The 18,797-nt window shown below is 35.8% G+C and overlaps 1 protein-coding gene across 1 annotated transcript in view; it reads left to right on the top strand.

Annotated features, from left to right (window-relative positions):
• Positions 1-18,797, top strand: part of LRRC7 (leucine rich repeat containing 7) — a 574,473-nt gene that overhangs the window by 530,121 nt on the left and 25,555 nt on the right. Inside the window, exon 25 of the mRNA XM_081490660.1 lies at positions 6,899-6,991. Coding sequence (XP_081346786.1) covers positions 6,899-6,991 — 93 coding nt within the window. The remainder of the gene's footprint in view (positions 1-6,898; positions 6,992-18,797) is intronic.

The raw sequence follows: 18,797 nt of genomic DNA, 5'->3' as shown, positions 1-18,797 counted from the left end.
GATTTCAGACATTTCTTTAGATACTCTGATCAGCTGCTTGAAGGGGTCACAGGGTTTCCAGATGAGGCTTTCATCTATCAGGACCAAGTGAAGAAAAAAACCGATATTCTGAATGCTTAATAGTTTAATATAAGAAGAAAAACTTGGAAATATTTGGGGGTTTTATTTATGAATCTTTAAATTAAAAGGCAATAATTTAATAAAGATTATAGAAAATATATATTAAGATGGTTTTAATGTATATAATTTACTCAAATGATTTCAGGGACATCCCATACCTCATCCTGCTCCACTTAAAATACAGCTATTAATTCATATTTTCCTTATAGAATTTTATTCTTCAGTAACCTTGGTACTGCAATTCTGAAATTACAAATCCTAGTGCAACACAAATAATGTCTAACTCATCACAACAAATTCTACAAATTGACATGAATTTTATGCAGTTATTATAGATAGTGGGATTCAGTAAACACTGTAGTAGGAATCAGAAGGCCTCTCTCAGTGTTCCACTAAATATGTGTATGGTCTTGGTTTGCATAAGTGTAAAATGAAGGAAATGAAGTGAATAACCTTTTAAATTCATTTACATACTAAAAAAATTTGAGTTTCTATTTTCTAGAAACATATAGAGTTGGCAATTTTTTTCCTGAAAATCTAGAAAATGCTACTAGAAGGATTTTATTCATCAATTTCTCTTTTTTAAAAAATTAATGTTATTTATTTATCTATTTTTGGCTGTGCTGGGTCTTCATTGCTGCGTGGGTTTTTCTCTAAGTTGTGATGAGCAGGGACTACTCTCTAGTTGCAGCGCACAGGTTTCTCACTGCAGTGGTTTCTCTTGTTGCAGAGCACAGGCTTCAGTAGTTGCTGCACGTGGCCTCAGTAGTTGTGGTTCCTGGGCTCTAAAGCACGAGCCCCATAGTTGTGGTGCCCAGGCTTAATTTCTCTGAGGCATGCAGTATCCTCCCGGATCAGGGATCAGTGTCTCCTGAACTGGCAGTTGGATTCTTTACCCCTGAGCCACCAGGAAAGCCCCTACTCATCAATCTCTCTATTAGGATGTTTCTTCAAAAGATTTAATTAGCAATTTAGTTGGGCTTGCATCTCTAATTCACAACAGAAAAAAATATGAAAATAGAAGGATCAAAAATAGTAATTGTTCTTAAATATTTATATATTTTCTAATTATTATACTTTTTTGAGCCTATTACATAGGCTTCTTAGAAATTCCGGAAATGCAGAGTTTTATGTAGATTTTATATTGGCTGTGCTATGCACATAGCGTAAGTTACAACAAAAATTATAATACCTCATAATTGTATAGAGTTCTTTATCACACAAGCCCTGTTATATAATAACCCATAATACCAGGTACTAAAAGTAAAAGTAGCAGCAAATTTAATTCCAAGCTTAATTTCAGTACCAAGAAAGGATTCTCTCTACTTTTGTCAAGTCCCAAAGTCAGATCCCCATCATCATCTCTCAGCATGTGGCTTCACCTCTTTCTTTAAATTTTCTTCACTTGGCTATCACTATTCTACTGGTTTTCCTCTTTCCACACTAGCCTTTCCTTTTTTTTTCCATTAAGATGTTTCACTCAAGAGTGGGTTCTCTGAGCCAAATTTCTTTGTTCTTTTTGGGGGATATAGTTGCTTTACAATTTCTTTTGACCATGCTAAATTTAAGAATCCTTGTAGCTCAGTCAATAAAGAAATTGCCCGCAATGCAGGAGACCTGGGTTCTATTCCTGGGTCAGGAAGATCCCCTGGAAAAGAAAATGGCAACCCACTCCAGTATTCTTGCTTGGAGAATCCCATGAACAAAGGAGCCCCGGCAGGCTACGGTCCATGGGGTCACAAGAGTCAGACACGACTTAACGACTAAACCACCAAAGACAGAAGAGCCTGGTGGCCTACAGTCCACGGGATTGAAAAAGAGTCAGACACGACTTAGCAATTAAACAAGTTTCAGAAATTCACTAGACATTCAGACTGAGACATCAACAAGTGGGTAATTGAATATAAACATCTAAAGTACAGAGGAGAGGCCAGGGGTAGAGATATATAAATTTTGGAGTCATCCATCCTGGAGCTGAATGAAACCACATAGGTGTGTGTTGTTGTTGTTCAGTCACTCAGTTGTGTCTGACTCTTTGCAACCCCATGGACTGCAGCACTCCAGGCTTCCCTGTTCTTCCCTATCTCCCGGAGTTTGCTCAGACTCTTGTCCATTCAGTCGATGATACCATCCAAGTGTGTATGGATACAAAAGAGAATGGGGTCAAAGTCTGAGCACTGAATCACTCTATCATTTAAAGGTCATGAACAGAAGGGGAGCCAATAAAGAAATCAAGAAAGAATGGCTAGTTTCTGCTGTACAGTGAAGAGGCTAGCCACTCTTTTTTTATTTCTTTATTGGTAGAAAGATAGCTCAAGAGCTTCAGACTCTCTCAGACTTAAAACTAGCAAGACAGAGCAAGATTCTCTTTCCTGAAAATCCCAATAGGCTTCTCATTACTCCTATTTGACCAGGTTACCTGCCCATCCTATAATAAATGATATTTTTAGGGGATACAGAGCTTTGTTTTAGGTCTAGATAACATGATTCACTGAAAGCATAGAGGCTAAGAATAGAGAAGTGGGTGGTTTTCAAAGAGAATTGGAAATGATAGCTGCCAGACAAAGAATGAATGGCTCTTGAGCAGCAAAAACAGCAGGTATCCACTGAAAGCTTCACAAATACACACTACTAGGAAAGGGAATCGGAGAAGGCAATGGCACCCCACTCCAGTACTCTTGCCTGGAGAATCCCATGGACGGAGGAGCCTGGTGGGCTGCAGTCCATGGGGTCACTAAGAGTCCGACACGACTGAGCGACTTCACTTTCACTTTTCCCTTTCATGCATTGGAGAAGGAAAGGGCAACCCACTCCAGTGTTCTTGCCTGGAGAATTCCAGGGACAGCGGAGCCTGGTAGGCTGCCGTCTATGGGGTCGTACAGAGTCGGACACAACTGACTCGACTTAGCAGCAGGAAAGGGAATGGTCCCTAGAACAAAGCACAGTAAGCAAGTTAACTACAGCATCACCAGGTACCTTTCTGTAATACAACTCTCTAATCCTGAATTACACCTCACACACATCCATGCATGTGCACGTACACACACATGTTGTTCATATATATATACACACAAGGTGCAACAATTTCCTTTATTCTTGTTACTAGGTTTTAGAGCACTTCAAGACCAAATCAGATCACTGCCTTCCAGAGATTATAGATTATGATTCACAGAGCCTCACTGCTACATAACAATCCATTTTGTCACAGGCCTCTCCAAGTTATGACCCAGTATTTTAATTGGAACAAGATCAATATAAACCAGAATTATCAAGTAGTCATGATAGAAGCAGATTCCACAAGAAGCAAATGCACCATTTATTGCCAAACTGTTGCCAATATCTTCAGTCAGAAATTTTACTCATTGATATCAGTAACTTGATAGAAAATAGAAAAGCTGATTTTCACTAAATAAGCTATTTATTAGCCTCCTAGATCTGACCTTTTGCTAGAACACTGCATTTCCTCTTGGCAAACTTCTTTACTTTCAGACCGCTTCTTGAAGTATTCTCTGCTCTTATATTTCATGGCCCCTTTGGGCCTTAGCAGACAGGTGAAACTCCTTATATATGAGATGAGTACTGTCTCTGACATGCTTTATGGGACACAACAGCCGCAACACAACCTATTAACCATACCATAGCATGCCCAAGAGGAGTCTAGCTTCAGATCAGAATGTATGGCTGTTTGTCACATTTATAAAACCACAGTGTCATCTTTATTATTTCTATTATTTAAAAAATATATTGAAGCAGTTCTTCATATACCTGGCACATATGAAATTTGTTTTCCTTAGATTTTTAGTTCCGTCCAAATTGACAATATTATAAAATAGATATAGTCACTACGGGAGAATAGCTGAAAAGTGTTCTCAGCAGTTTACTTTGTAAGTAAAATCTGTTGCATATGTTTCCTTTCAGTTTTTATAGTGGCCTGGAGAAAGCTGGAAGTATGCATACCTTCCACATATTACATTGTAAAATATAAAATTTTCACATTCGAAAAATACAACCCAAATTTTAAATAATTTAATTGGAAATGCACAGATATACTGGAAAATATAAAGGTAAAATATTTAAGTTATGTTTAGTTCCTTTCTTCTCATTTTCTAATTAATGACAAATAACAAAAAAGGACTACTAGGTGAAATGGTATGTTGAATAAAGCTAAAATATTCCTTCAAGCTACATCAAGCTGTTATATGTTCATATTCATAGACAGTGAGCCATTTAAATACAAAACTATTCAAAATCGTAGTTTTTACCACCATATGATAACTAGTTTTAACAAATCTAGATCAACTAAAGGAAGAGTTTTAATTAAATGTATCTTTAAAATAAAACAGAGTACTTATGGCAATTGCAGTTACTCATCATTTAGAAACTGTTCATTAATGACTTCACCATAAAAATCACATTAGTGGATAGGTTTTTTTTCTTGTGCTGCAAGTGAACTGCATATAATAGTTAACCATTGTATTTACTATTAAAGAGTATGACAGTGAATTAAGGATAGTCTCATTAAATGGTCAGTTCCCATTTAATGAGACTTGATGGGAACAAATTGATCCAGTTCCCATCAACTCACAATATATGCTAATTAAGTCAGGAATAGAATTCAAGTTTGCCTTGAACTGTCTAAGAGGTAAGGATTGAATGTACCTTAAAAATAAAGATGTAGAGAACATTTTGGGCGTTTGCATTTGCCCATAAGCAAATTAATAGGCTAAAAGTGTTGCTGGAGAAAACGTTAAGCTGATGTTTCAAATCACCTTAAAGAACATTTCCAGTATGATGGAGGTTGTGGTTCAGTAGATAAGTCGTGTCCTACTCTTTCACAACCCCATGGACTGTAGCCCGCCAGACTCCTCTGTCCATGGGATCTCCCAGGCAAGAATACTGGAGTGGGTTGCCATTTCCTTCTCCAGGGGATCTTCCCAAGCCAGGAATCGAACCTGTGTCACCTGCATTGCAGGCGGTCTCCTGCACTGAAGGCAGATTCTTCACCACTGAGCCACCAGGGAAGCCCTTCCAGTATGTATTTATATAAATACAAAATATATGCTAATGTATTTTTAATTTTTTTTTCTTAACTCTTTATTAACGGTTTGCCTGCTAATCTCTGTTAATACTTGGTTCATCCTAGTTTCAGTACTCGTTCAGTACATTAAAGTTATAAAAGTTTTTTCCTGTTATGTAATCAAATTATATGCTACCTCTGGGAGTCCCAAGTCTTTCAGTCATCTGGGGTCACCCTGTCCCACTTCAGATGGAAAACTAACATTTTCCCACAGTCCCCCCACACACATCCCCAGCTCTGAATCATCAAGAATTCCTAGGTTTTTTATAGTTTCTCTGGGGCAGTGGTCTTTAATCTTTTTGACACCAGGAACCGGTTTTGTGGAAGACAGTTTTTCCATAGACAGGGTGGAGGGAGGGCAAGATGACTTAAGAATGATTTAAGTGCATTACTTTTATGCACTTATTTCCATTATTTTAATCAGTTATACCTCAGATCATCAAGCATTAGATCCTGGAGGTTGGGGACCCCTGCTCTAGCTCAATGTTGGCACAGATGTCCCTTCCACTGAATTCTTGATCTGCATCTTTGCATCAACTTTTATAATGGCTGTTACCTTTACTACCTCCTTACCCCAAGCTGGACCTATTTCTAATGCCATCATTTCATTGGAAAACATAGGGCTCTGATGTTTAACAGATCTCATTTATGATTTGGGGCTTAGGGAGGTAACAGAGCACAAAATACTAGAATATTAGCCTTCACAGTCCTAAATATTTACTGGCTCTTCTCTATCACAAACAGTTCCTCCATATTTTTGACCTCTTTCTTTTTTCAGTCTTTTCCTCTTTCCTTTAAGACCTGTTAACTGTCTCTTCAGGAGCTGCTGCCAAAACCCAGAACTCTTTTCAGAGTCTTTCTTTTCCCTTTTGTTTCACCTTCACTCAAACTGTGGCTAAAACTTCACCCCTTTCTCAAATTAAAGCCTCTGCTGTATCTAAACAATAGAATTATCTACCCAGGAGATGAATTGTTCTACTCACCTAGAAAACAATAGCAACTAGTTTAAATTACATAGCCATCTTTTCCCTCACTCTACATTTGCAAAATTTCTTTCACTTAGTCACACAGCTCTTTCTAATTAGTCAGAATATATGTGCATTTAAAGTAGATAATTAATGCAATTGTTACTGTTAACAGATTTTTAAGTTTTACAAACTGCTAATCAAAATTTAGTCCTGCACATGGTAATGAATGAATACTTAATCATGTCTGCTTGCTCAGGTAATTTTAAGTTCATTCCTATGATAGTTGATGCCTATAGAAGCACTGTTGCTGAAGCTGAAACTCCAATACTTTGGCCACCTGATGCAAAGAGCCAGCTCCCTGGAAAAGACCCTGATGCTGGGAAAGATTGAAGGCAAAAGGAGAAGGGGACAACAGAGGATGAGATGTTTAGACAGCATCACCAACACAATGGACATGAATTTGAGCAAACTCCAAGAGATAGTGAAGGACAGAAAAGCCTGGTGTGCTGCAGTTTTTTGGCCCACAGAGTCAGACATGACTTAGCAACTGAATATCACCACCAGAGAAATACTATTTGGTCAGAGTTTATACTGTCTTTTGTGTACCAAGTTAACATAGGCTAACCCTGAAAACTTAAGTGAAATTTGAATCTTTTCTAGTAGGATGCAATTATTTGAAGATATTTAGCTTTACATGTATTTGATTACTTTTTTGTATCTTTTTTTTACATAGTTTTGTGTGAGAATAGAAAAGAATCCGGGCCTTGGATTTAGTATCAGTGGTGGAATTAGTGGACAAGGAAATCCATTTAAACCTTCTGACAAGGTAAGAAGTGAATTTCTTATTGACAATTTTAATTAGTAAAACACTGTACTGTAGCAAAAAAGATTTTTAAAATTTTGTGGTTTTACTGTGCTTTAATAAGCTAGCTAACTGTGAAACCAGTTAGAAACTTTCTCAGCAAGGGGAAAAAAGAATTCACTGCAGTGATTGACAAATCCTATGAATAAGAAGAAATAAATTTAAGCGTTCACTTTGAAAAGGAAGTTGTTTTTTACTTTTTGTTTTGTTCGCCGCTGTATATATCTGTAAAGTAAGCTACACAGGTAATTTTTAACAATTTGTTGCCAAAAGTTGTAGATCACTAATTTGAGAAAATGTTTTCTCATAGTAACAGAATGAATAAATACTGATTCAACACCAGGGCCAGTTAATTGACATCTTTATATTTAATCCATCATATTTGTAAAGTATTTCACTGATAGGATTGTAGACGTGAAAGACCAGAGAAAAGAAATATCCTGTGAGAACATCAGTTAGCCATGGCAGAGGGATCGGGTCCTCCTCTCATGCTCACCCCTGTTTGCCAAACCGCGGATAAAGGTTCACCTCCTCCCCCAACTCTAACCTCAACCGTTGCCGGATATCCACCATGCTGCTTTTGCTCACATTTGCCTGTCTGATCCCACTGAAGAACACTTGACTTTTTTATTCAAAAAAATGTACCCTGAGCTGTATAATCTGCCCTCTGCCATCAGTGTTTTCATACTCTCAGCTTCTAAACAATTAGTAATTATAATTTGATGGTAATTGAAACTGTCTGCTTTTGACCTCATCAAATTTAACTGCATTAAGCGACATCATAAAACTTTGGGTGATGAAGAAAGACAAATTGGATATAAGTAAAACCTCCACAGGCTCTTGTCTTGCTTCTGAGTCACATGCTGGTACAGACCTTTTCAATGTGTCACTGTTATAAAGGTAACCCACACATCAGTTTCTGATCAAAAAACCAATTTTTGAAAAAACTTGTATGCCCCTACTCTGGAGATTTCCATAGCCTTTAATCCCTTATTTTCCTCCACTTCTTCCCACTCTTTTTGTTTCCTACCATCCATTATGCCCTTCTTTTTCTTTTTGAAGAAGAAGAAAGGAAGAGTTTGGACCAAGAGGAAGAATTATTCTTACTGTACATATTGTATTAGGATGGAAGAGAAACAAATCCCCAGTGCCCATAAATAAGAGTTTCTTTGATTAAGTGATTGGAACAGGTATTCCCAGATAAGGAATGTATATCAAGCAGCCCTATATAATTAGGGGAATTCCAGTTTAAAATGTTTGTGTATAAATAATTGCTGTGTTTCCTTTTTGAAATGATAATCATTGATTTAGTAGAATTTAAATATTTGTGGCTTAGTAGGACCAAGTGTTTACTGAATTTTAATAAGTTAATATATCTTAAGACAAAAAGCATGAAAATGCAAACTCATCAGAAACATATGATATTTTTAAAAGCCTCAAATCATTCTCTGATTCATCTTGGCCCTTCTTTTTGTCTCTGGTTTTCATCTCCTCCATGAGCTCTTTCAATGAAAAGTTGACAACTTTATCATTCATAAGACAGTTGAAATTCAAAAGACATGTTTTCCTCTCCTTTCTCACCACTGTGTACACTTTTCCACCATATTTTTGGAAAGCACAGGGTACTGGATATTTTTCAATTAAGGATGAACAAATTACTAAGTAGTCAAGATGTCAGAATGCTGTTACATTTTGGCTTTTTTTTCAACTGAAGGGGACAGTAGATGTGAGGCTTTCAAATCATTGCCTGTGATTCTTCCTCTATGAGGAAATATGAGCAGTTTATAACTATTAACTTAATTTCTCATTTGTAATATTTTAATGACTCTAGTGAGGCTGAATTATTTCTATGATCTTATATAATCTATCCACTGAAAGATTTCCCCTCAAAAGCATTTCTTTGCCTGATTACTTTCTAAAACATTTAAAATCTGAAAAGTCTCTATTACTGCAAATTGATCAGATTAATTAAAAATTAATTAATTTTAATTTCTTCTACAGTTCCAAATCTATAGAAGATTCTAAGATTGCTTTTAATTTATTGACCACATCAATCATATGGTAAATACTCAGTAAAAAGTGTTAAGAAGATCTAAAGACACTAGCTCTGGGCAATTTCTATAAGAGTTTAATCTTCTCACAAGGAAAGGGATTAATCTCAAAAAAATTCAGTTGCATTTCTTTATCCCCCGTGCTCCATTCCTGTAGTGGTTGCATAAAATTTAGTGTACAACCCAGTGCCTAAAACCTGAAAGCATCAAACAGCAAGAAAATGAAAATCAAGCTTAAAAATACTCTTCTTGAGAGTTTCCTGGAGGTCCAATGGTTAGGACTTGGCACTTCCACTGCTGTGGCCCTAGGTTCAATCTCTGGGCAGGGAAATAAGATCCCACAAGCCATGTGGCACAGACAAAATAAAATACTCTTCTCTCCAATGTTGAAGAACAAGTTTTGTCATAAATTGGTTAATTTGCAGCTGTGAAGAGAGATGAGGAGAACCAATTCAACTGATGTTTTAATTCAGCAGATAGTAACTGGATCAGAGGTTGATGCTTTCTTTATAAGGAGTTCTAGTAATGTTAGGAAAAAACTTAAACTTTAATATAATATATACCTTCTTCCAATAAGAGCTTCCCTAATGTCTCAAGGATAAAGAAACCACCTGCCAATGCAGGAGACACAAGAGATGTGGGTTTGATCCCTGGGTTGGGAAGATCCCCTGGAGAAGGAAATGGCAACCCACTCCAGTATTCTTGCCTGGAAAAGTCCATAGGTAGAGGAGCTTGGCGGGCTACAGTCCATGCAGTCGCAAAGAGTCGGACACAACTTAGTGACTGAAAAACAACTCTTTTAATAAACAGCTCATGGGTTTAAAATGGTCTTTCAAGCACACTGTATAATTTTACTTACTATTTATAAATGTTTAAGTGTTTTATAATGTCACTCAAAATTCTAAGTATCCAAGATATATGAATGTCTTAGAGTCATTGAAGACTTTCTGTACTAAAGCAGCCAATGGAATTGTTCCATTCTCTTTATTACAATTGCTAGGAACCACTGTTTCAGCCAAATGCCAATGACCAAAGTGAAATAGCATCCAAAATGTTTACGTGGTATACAGCCAGGTAGGAAAAGCATGAAGTAGTCATCCCAAAGGGCTGAGAGGATGGAACGGGGGCAAAAGTGAGTTGTGTTGTTCAGTCTGTCAGACGTTCCAATTTAGATTCTGTTCCAATTTAGATATTGCAGAAAAACTCTTGCTACAGCTCAAAAGTTGACTGAGGCTTTAGAGAGAATTGAGGATCAAGGCAGATAGGAAGACTGTATTATACCAGACTTTGAGAGGTGAAAACAGCATCTGGTCTTGCAAATGTAACTCCTCTCAAAGACCTCAAGGTAGTCTGAATCAACCATGGTCTCCTTGGATTAAACGGATGGAGCATGATTAGTCCTACAGTTCATATCGTTGTCAGAACAGTGGTGAACAGAACAACTACTCACAGTTGAACAACCCAACTCACTCATCATAGAGTTCATTATTTTAGGTTCACTGCCAGGTGAAAGCTGCTTTTACATACTTGAAAAGAGAAAACTGTAGAAAACCAGATACAAATGACCTTATGTAATACTTGCCTTTGCCCTCCCAGTGAAGGGGATGGAGCCATTATCTGGTTTATTATTATAGAGGAACATTGCTATCAGGATGGCAAGATACTCCACAGAGATAAAAGATTTTGATGTAACAAATCTGATAATAATAATAAAAGTATATAGACTTTTATTGAGTATCTGTAATGTGTTAGTCACTATATTTGGCTCTTTAAATACATGAACTGATCTGATCTTCATAACAACTTATGTTAGTTGAATATTATTATTCCTCATTTTATTGAGGCCCAGAGGGGTTAATTAAGTTGCCCAGGGTCATTTAGCTGATCTGTGGCAGACAAGATTTGTACCCAAATTGATCTGATTCCAAATCCTTTTCTCTTAATAAGCCCTGTGATGCACACCTCTATCTGCAAATACCGCTTAGCGGAAGAGCCACATGAAAAATTTATACCCTGTAGAGTTGAGACTAATATAATAATCTAATATTGAAGGTATTACAGAACACTCTAATTAGTTATAGCCTAGATATTTGCTTCAACAAATCCTCGAAAGTCAGCATATTTTCTCTATTGAACTTAGATAATTAGAAGCATACAGTACACATTGGATTGCTAAGCATTTGTATAACTTTTGGACTAAGGTATTATTACAGTGGAGATTGTGCCAATGGAACAAACCACAATAATCTTTCCCTATTTAAGTGTTCATAAAATAATAACTCATGATTGCAAAATTTAAGATACCAATACAGTTTCTATGAGATGTTCTTGGGAAGAGATTGGATTAATGGATGATTGATATCATGTTGTGTGACTTCATAAGGCAGCCCAAGACTCTTAAAATAAATTTTTAATGTTGCATTCACATAACTCCTCATTCAAGGACTGATATCCCTCCTTGCTTCATTTGAGAAGGATGGGCTAAGAAGCTTCTGGATTTTAAAGATATTAAAGGAGATGACAGCCCCTTTTTCTGTATGCTCTAAAAGTATAGCACTGAATAATCCCATGAACAATTACCTAGAAACAGGATCAAATGGAAGCTACATTATGCATATCCTCAAATTACATGATAGCAAGAAATACACATACTAGGATATTGAGACCAAAGAATCACTTATTCTCCACAGTTTTATCATAAACACTCATGCTCAGCAGATGCCGGAGACCTTACTTATATTTCCATGAATTTGGACAATCTGCGTGTAGACAGAAGTGATAGAAGAAACAATTCATGTTCTTTCTTAAATGCCTTAATTTGCCCATGGTTTAGGGAAAATCCCAAGCCAAAGAAGAATATGAGAGGCTTGTCAACTGTAAGATTCTATAATCACCAATAAACTCTAAATGGTCTGGAATTTCAGAATAAATTACTGTGCTTAATTGTACATAAATTTTAAAAGATCAATTCCAGATGCCAAACAGCCTGCAACCGGATATAGGTCCCTCTTAATTACACACCACCTTCCACCCCTAGAAAAAAATTGTATGCAGATGGGCATTGCATCAAATAAAGGTTTTTTATATGATTAATATTAAGAAGAGAAGAAAAGTTAGCTGTGCGGATCCAAAGCATATCTTTGATAACTTTACTGGGGATAATAATACTCAGAGGCGTGCTTGGCAGTAGCAAGTTCGAAAACACACAAGAAAAATTTTCCAGGTTTGTTCAGTCTCATGACACTGGTGGATCACAAACAAAAAGTTGCAAAAATCTGTTCTCAACTTATGAAAAAAGTACATATCATAAACCTATTTACTGTCATGTATTCTCCATGGATATAAAAATCAAGAATAGCAAACACATTTATCTAGAACTCCACATAGCATATGATTTATATTTACTGCATAAATATTAAACTACATGCAATATTTCCTTAATTTTTTATAATTCCTAAAGATGATTTATTTTATATAGTTCTAAATTAATTTTATAATATAGCTTATATGTCTGTTCCATCCTTAATTCTACTTTGAGTGCTTATGTAATGCAAAGTAATGTGGAGAACCTATTAATTATGTGAAAGTAACATTCAGAAGCAAGAAATAGATAAAATATAAATATGTGCAATTTTTATATAAAGTTGAATTTTTAAAAACAAATAACAAGCATAAATTATTGTACTACTTGGTTATTCCAGCTGTATCTTAGTCACATTGCAGTTTGAGGTTTAGAATACCGTTTGGTTGTTGAAGGGCATTAAAAGCAAGGATTTTTTTTAATAAAAATGCATTTTTGCCTATTTTGTTCTTTGTCTTATATGTTGAAAAGACCCTAAATCTATTCAGAAATATTAATAGAAATGCAGTCTTCGCAATCTCCTTTTAATAGAATTCTGCAAGTATGATCACCTATATGAAGTGTTTTAAGAAGGCTCCAAGGCTTTCCTGGTGGCTCAGATAGTAAAGAATCTGCCTGCAATGCAGGAGACCTGAGTTTGATCCCTGGGTCAGGAAGATGTCCTGGAGGAGGAAATGGCAACCCACTCCAGTATTCTTGCCTGGAGAATTCCATGGACAGAGGAGTCTGGTGGGCTACAGCCCATGGGGTCTCAAAGAGTTGGACACAACTGGACGACTAACACTCACTCAAGAAGTTGTGGCAGTGTTCTTTAGCCAATTTGATGATTTTGATATCAAGAGATTATGTTATAAAGAAGAGATACAAGATTTCAGCTTGCAAAGGGATATAATAAAATATAACAACACAGACATGATTCTTTAAGAAAATATCATTCTATTTTACATATGAAAAAATAAGGTGATTTAAAAGAACCATTTCAAATAAGAACATTGATTGGGACATTTTAATTCAACAGTATATTTAGAAAAACACTTGAATAACACTTTGTGATATTTTTTAACAATCAGTAAAACATTTTTCAATAAAGTTGAAGTCCAAATACATAACCAGTTATATTAGTTGCTATAGTTAAATGTTATCTATGTTTTGTCTGCTGCATAATGTCAGCTATTTAGCATGGAACAAAATAAACTAAATAAGGAGGCAGAAATGGTATGGGAAAGGACTTGAGACTTTTTAAGTTTGTTTCAATTTTTGGAAAAACATCAGAGACTTCTCAGTCAAAATATGAAAACACTTAAAATTAGTTAGTAAATAATATCTTATGTAATAACTAATAAGAATTAACAGGTCCATCAATTAGAGAAGGCTTATTACTGAGGGTCCAAAAGATCTTTGAGAAATGTGTGAAATCTTTTATATTCCATTTATAAATTTACACCACAAGTTGTAAATGGTATTCCAGGGACTCCCATAGTATTTCTGATTTCTGCCTGAAGATGTTATAACTAACTAGAATCTTGAAACTATTATGAAGTCAGATTAATAGAAATAAAACAAAAACAAAGTAAAAAGTAATCTTCCATGTCTCTTCCTGTAGCAATATTGTTTAATTTTTAAAAACTTACCCATCTAACATTTGAGATGTATCTCAATAGCATGTATTTAATAACAGTATTACCCATTTTTCCTCCAATCCACCTCCAAAGTTGCTGTATGCATGGGAGCCTGATACTGGCTTCCAAAGAATCACTAGTAAGCAAAATATAGAATCTGCATACACCTTCCAGGCAAGAAGATACTGTAGAGCTTTAATTTTTGTAGTTTATATTTTTCTAAAATCAGATCCTCAAGATGCAGAACCAGAGATGGAGATTTTTGTGCAAGTTAATTGAAGAATTGCTGTTAGGTGAAATCTATATGAGAATGAGGGATGCAGTATAACAGGTGAAGAAACTGGGCAAAGATATGGATTTAGTGGAAATTTTAATTAAATTTTAAAAATTGAATTAAAAAAATAGGGTACCACAGAGTTGTCTCACCCTGAGGAAGGAAACAGCCTTTTGTACCCTGGTATCAGTCATTGAGGGCTTCATACATGGCTCAGTGGTAAAGAATCTGCCTGCCAATGCAAGAGATGTGGGTTTGATCCCTGGGTCGAGAAGATCCCTGGGTTGGGAGAAGGAAATGGCAACCCACTCCAGTATTCTTGCCTGGGAAATCCTATGGACAGAGGAGCCTGGCAGACTACCGTCCATGGGGTCGCAAAAGAGCCAAATACAACTTGGTGACTAAACAGCATCATCAGTCATTGACTACGTGGGAAGGAGCATGACCTACCCAGCATTTCTCAGTAAGGATGCTCCAGGCTGAGGGTAATTTTCAAAAGAAGTATTAGATGTGAGCTGTCAGCAGCACCTGCAAAGTGAGAGCACCAACCTGATCAAGGGAATCTGGGCAGGCCCCCAAAAGTGTCCATTATACTATTATGAAAATAATGGATGTTTTTTATCTTTCAAACTGAAAGTACTTCAGTACCAGTAATTCTGACATGCTTTACTCTGTGAGAATTACTTCCCTAGAGCCTGAGTGCTTTCAACCATGACATCTGAGAGGGATTGCCAAAGCAACTGATATTTCAGTATGGATCCTGAAATTTGTTGTGTTTTATTTTTTCAACAAGACCCATTAAATCTGCTTTTAAATCCTTGTAATTTTTCTGATTAATCTTTCTCTTAAACAAAAAAGACTGCTATATCCCACAAATATGGTCTTAGTCTCTCTAAGAGATAGTAATCACTAATTGAGCCAAATCTCTGTTCTTTGATAGCTAAAGAAAGTGGTTCACAAAATAATATTGATCACAAGGAGCAGGGAAATTAGGCATGAGCACACTTAGGTGGGAAGAAAAAATGAGGTAGCAATAGGTACGATCAGAGAAATCTAAAACAACTAAAAAGAAAACCCAAGTAACTGCAAGACACTTTTGTTGGGTCATTTTTCTCTTCTGGGTGTGTAAAGAAAATCATGAGAACACAAAGAGTTGATTCTTAAGTGCTGTAAGTTCCAACTTAAGTTTTCCCTAAGATCTTTTGAATGAGTTGAAGGAAAGCCATAAAGAGATGAGAACAGATTTCCAGACACCAAGTTAACCTGAAGGTCCCAGAACTCTGCTGGAAAGTTGGACTACTAGATCAGAATTTTTAGATTGTGTTATTTTAAAATGTATACATATAAATACATTATATATATATATATACATATATATATATACACACACACATATATGTAAGTATGTATATTTTCAAAATATATATTATGGGGTTTGGGGGGTTTATTGCTTTTGTTTTTTGGCTGTGGTGGGTCTTCATTACTACACAAGGGCTTTTCTCTAGTTGCTGCAAGCGGGGGCTACTCTCTAGTTGCAGTGCTCAGGATTCTCATTGCAGTAGCTTCTCTTATGGCAGAGCACAGGCTCTAGACATGTGGGCTTCAGTGGTTGCAGTGCGTGGGCTCAGTAGTTGCGTCTCACCGGCTTAGTTGCTCCGCGGCATGTGGGATCTTCCCAGACTAGGAATCGAACCAGTGTCCCTTCCATTGACAAGTGGATTCTTAACCACTGGACTACCAGAGAAGCCCCCAAAATATATAAATCGTTAGTAAATCCACAGTTACATTAAGCAGTGAGCACGTAATAACAGGATTACTGTTACTACAGTAGGATTACTGCATAAGATACAAAATTGCAAGTAAGATTTTATTTAATTGTCTATCATCTTTATAATCAGCATAGCTATGCATGGTCTTAGTAACCAATTCTATTTTTTAAATATAAAGGAGTGGAAATTATTTCCCATATTTGAAGCCCACTGGGTCAAACCCCATCACCATATACAAACCACACTCCAATAACAAGGCACTATCATTTAACCTCCAAGGATAGTTATTAATAGAAAACAGGAAGTGTTGGACTATACATTAAAATAATTAAAGAAGAATCACATCTTAAATTTGTGTTTCTCTTTGTTTATTGAGCTGTACCAAGATTTATTTGTTTATTGAGAAAAAAATCATATATTCATCCTGTTCTCTACTTTTAAAAAAAGGTTTCTACCTCAACTCTGAAAGACTAATTTAGTAGAATACCTCCACCAAGGTACAAGATTTGCTTATTCCTATACTGCGAGGAGACCCTATTGTATGCTGGGTTTTGTGTGATTTGCACATACCAGCTGGAAACAGCTTCAATTCTCTGACGGTGTCTGTCTCTGAGCCACAATGTGAGGGTCACCAAAGAGACAGACAGTTGAGAATCACTTTCACTTAGGTATCCTCTACTGATTGTGAACTAGGGCATTCTCAGTGCTTTTACTCTGGACAACATAGTCATCCTTTTAAATCATAATTCAGTTAAAAATATACAACAAAATTCTAACCAGTAAACTTTGAACTTTTTTAAAAAGGAAACACGTATTACAGACAATCTTCAAATGTCACACATTTGTTATTTTTACATGATCTTTATTACCAGGATAACTTGAAATAAAAAGGCTCTTAAGCATTTGTTATATATTTTTAAATGATTTTTATCTTTTATGGTTTATATATGCTTTTTGCAAACCAACTAGACTTTTCCTGGAGAAGGAAATGGCAACCCACTCTAGTATTTTTGCCTGGAAAATGCCATGGACAGAGGAGCCTGGAAGGCTACAATCCATGGGGTTGCAGAGTCGGACACAACTAAGTACACACTGCCCCTCAGTCTTTTCCTTTATATTAAAGTATCCAATTACATTTATAATTCAGTTGTGACTTGAGTTGTATCTTTCGGGAATGTTGAAGTTTTGTACATATTTTATAATTACTAAAACGTGTTTTCTTTCCATTAAAAATAATAAATACAGTCTTAGTCTCAGATGTGTACAACCGCAGTCTTTTTTCTTTAACTTAAACCTCAGAAAGATTAGACAGGTAATAAATGAAAACATTGTCACTATAAAAATTAAATAATATAGAAATATAGAGACTAAAAAGTATTTAAAAAAAAAGAAACTTCCTTTTCTCTCTGCCTCACACTGCCAACGCACAGCCATGGCTAAGAGCCACTTTGTCAATCAGTGTATCAGAAATCCACAACTGTAGAGCCTTCGAGATATTTGTCGCTGTCCTTTTGACCTCCTGATTTCACTGCCGGCTCTAAGCAATACTCCAGCATGGTCTACTCTACATAAAGCCATATTTTATCTGAAAGAATCATAGTTTGACTGAATGTAGCTCACGAGAGAACAATTTTTCACTTTAGAAACCTTATTTTAGCATAAGTGACAAAAAAGACTTCACTGAATTTTTCACTTCTCAATCCATTATTTTGAAATGCTACAGTGTCAAAAAATTCGACAATTGAAGGGGCTTTGGGGAAGCTTGCAGGGATGATAATCAGAAAGCTGATTACTGATACTATTTTAGGAATAACTAGGAAGGAGAATCCACAGCCACCTACAGTTACTCACTCTTGGTTTTAATGGCTTCTACTATTTTATACTGTATATAAAGCAAAGAAGAAAAGCCAGTAGGAGCTCTGATAGAATCAGTAAACTGTATGAAACTCAGCAACTCAACTATTCACCACAAGTTAAGGTCTCATATTAAATACAGGCTTTAAAGTTTAAAGAAGTCATAAAATAAAAGAAATGGAAAATATTTCACCTGTTTTTCCCAAATAGGCAAGAAATCTGGAAAAACAGTATGAAAAGGAGTGTGATCTCTTAAAAGAAAATATGAAAATCAAATGAAAGAAGATTCTTTTTTTAAGCTTAAGAATTTTACCAAGAAATAAACAGAAATAAAAAGATAGTTTAGGTCACAATAGAGAGACTCCCAGAGATTTTTAATTTTTAGGTAATAATTGGAATACTGTAACAATCAATTAAAGAAAAATTACAATTACGATTCCTACAGGAATACCTCCAGGATATTAAAGTTTGGTTCCAGACCACCACAATAAAATGAATATTGCAATGAAGCAAGCCTCACAGAATTTTTGGTTTCCCAATACCTTTAAAAGTTACGTTTATACTATAATGTATTTTATTAAGTGTGCAATAGCATTATGTCTAAAAATAATATAGATGCCTTAATTCAAAAATACTTTATTGCCAGGGGATTCTCTGGTGGCTCAGATGGTAAAAATACTTTATTGCCTTTTTTTTATAGTGAGTGAAGAGATGGAGTGGGAGGTTGGAGTTAGCAGATGCAAGCTTTTATGTATAGAATGGATAAACAAGGTCCTGCTGTATAGCACAGGGAACTATATTCACTATCTCATGATAAATCATAATGGAAAAGCATATTTTTA

This window comes from Giraffa tippelskirchi, chromosome 5 (assembly GCF_054371585.1).
Source record: "Giraffa tippelskirchi isolate mGirTip1 chromosome 5, T2T-mGirTip1v1.2.pri, whole genome shotgun sequence".
Lineage (NCBI taxonomy): Eukaryota > Metazoa > Chordata > Mammalia > Artiodactyla > Giraffidae > Giraffa > Giraffa tippelskirchi.
This window is presented reverse-complemented; position numbering and strand designations above follow the sequence as displayed.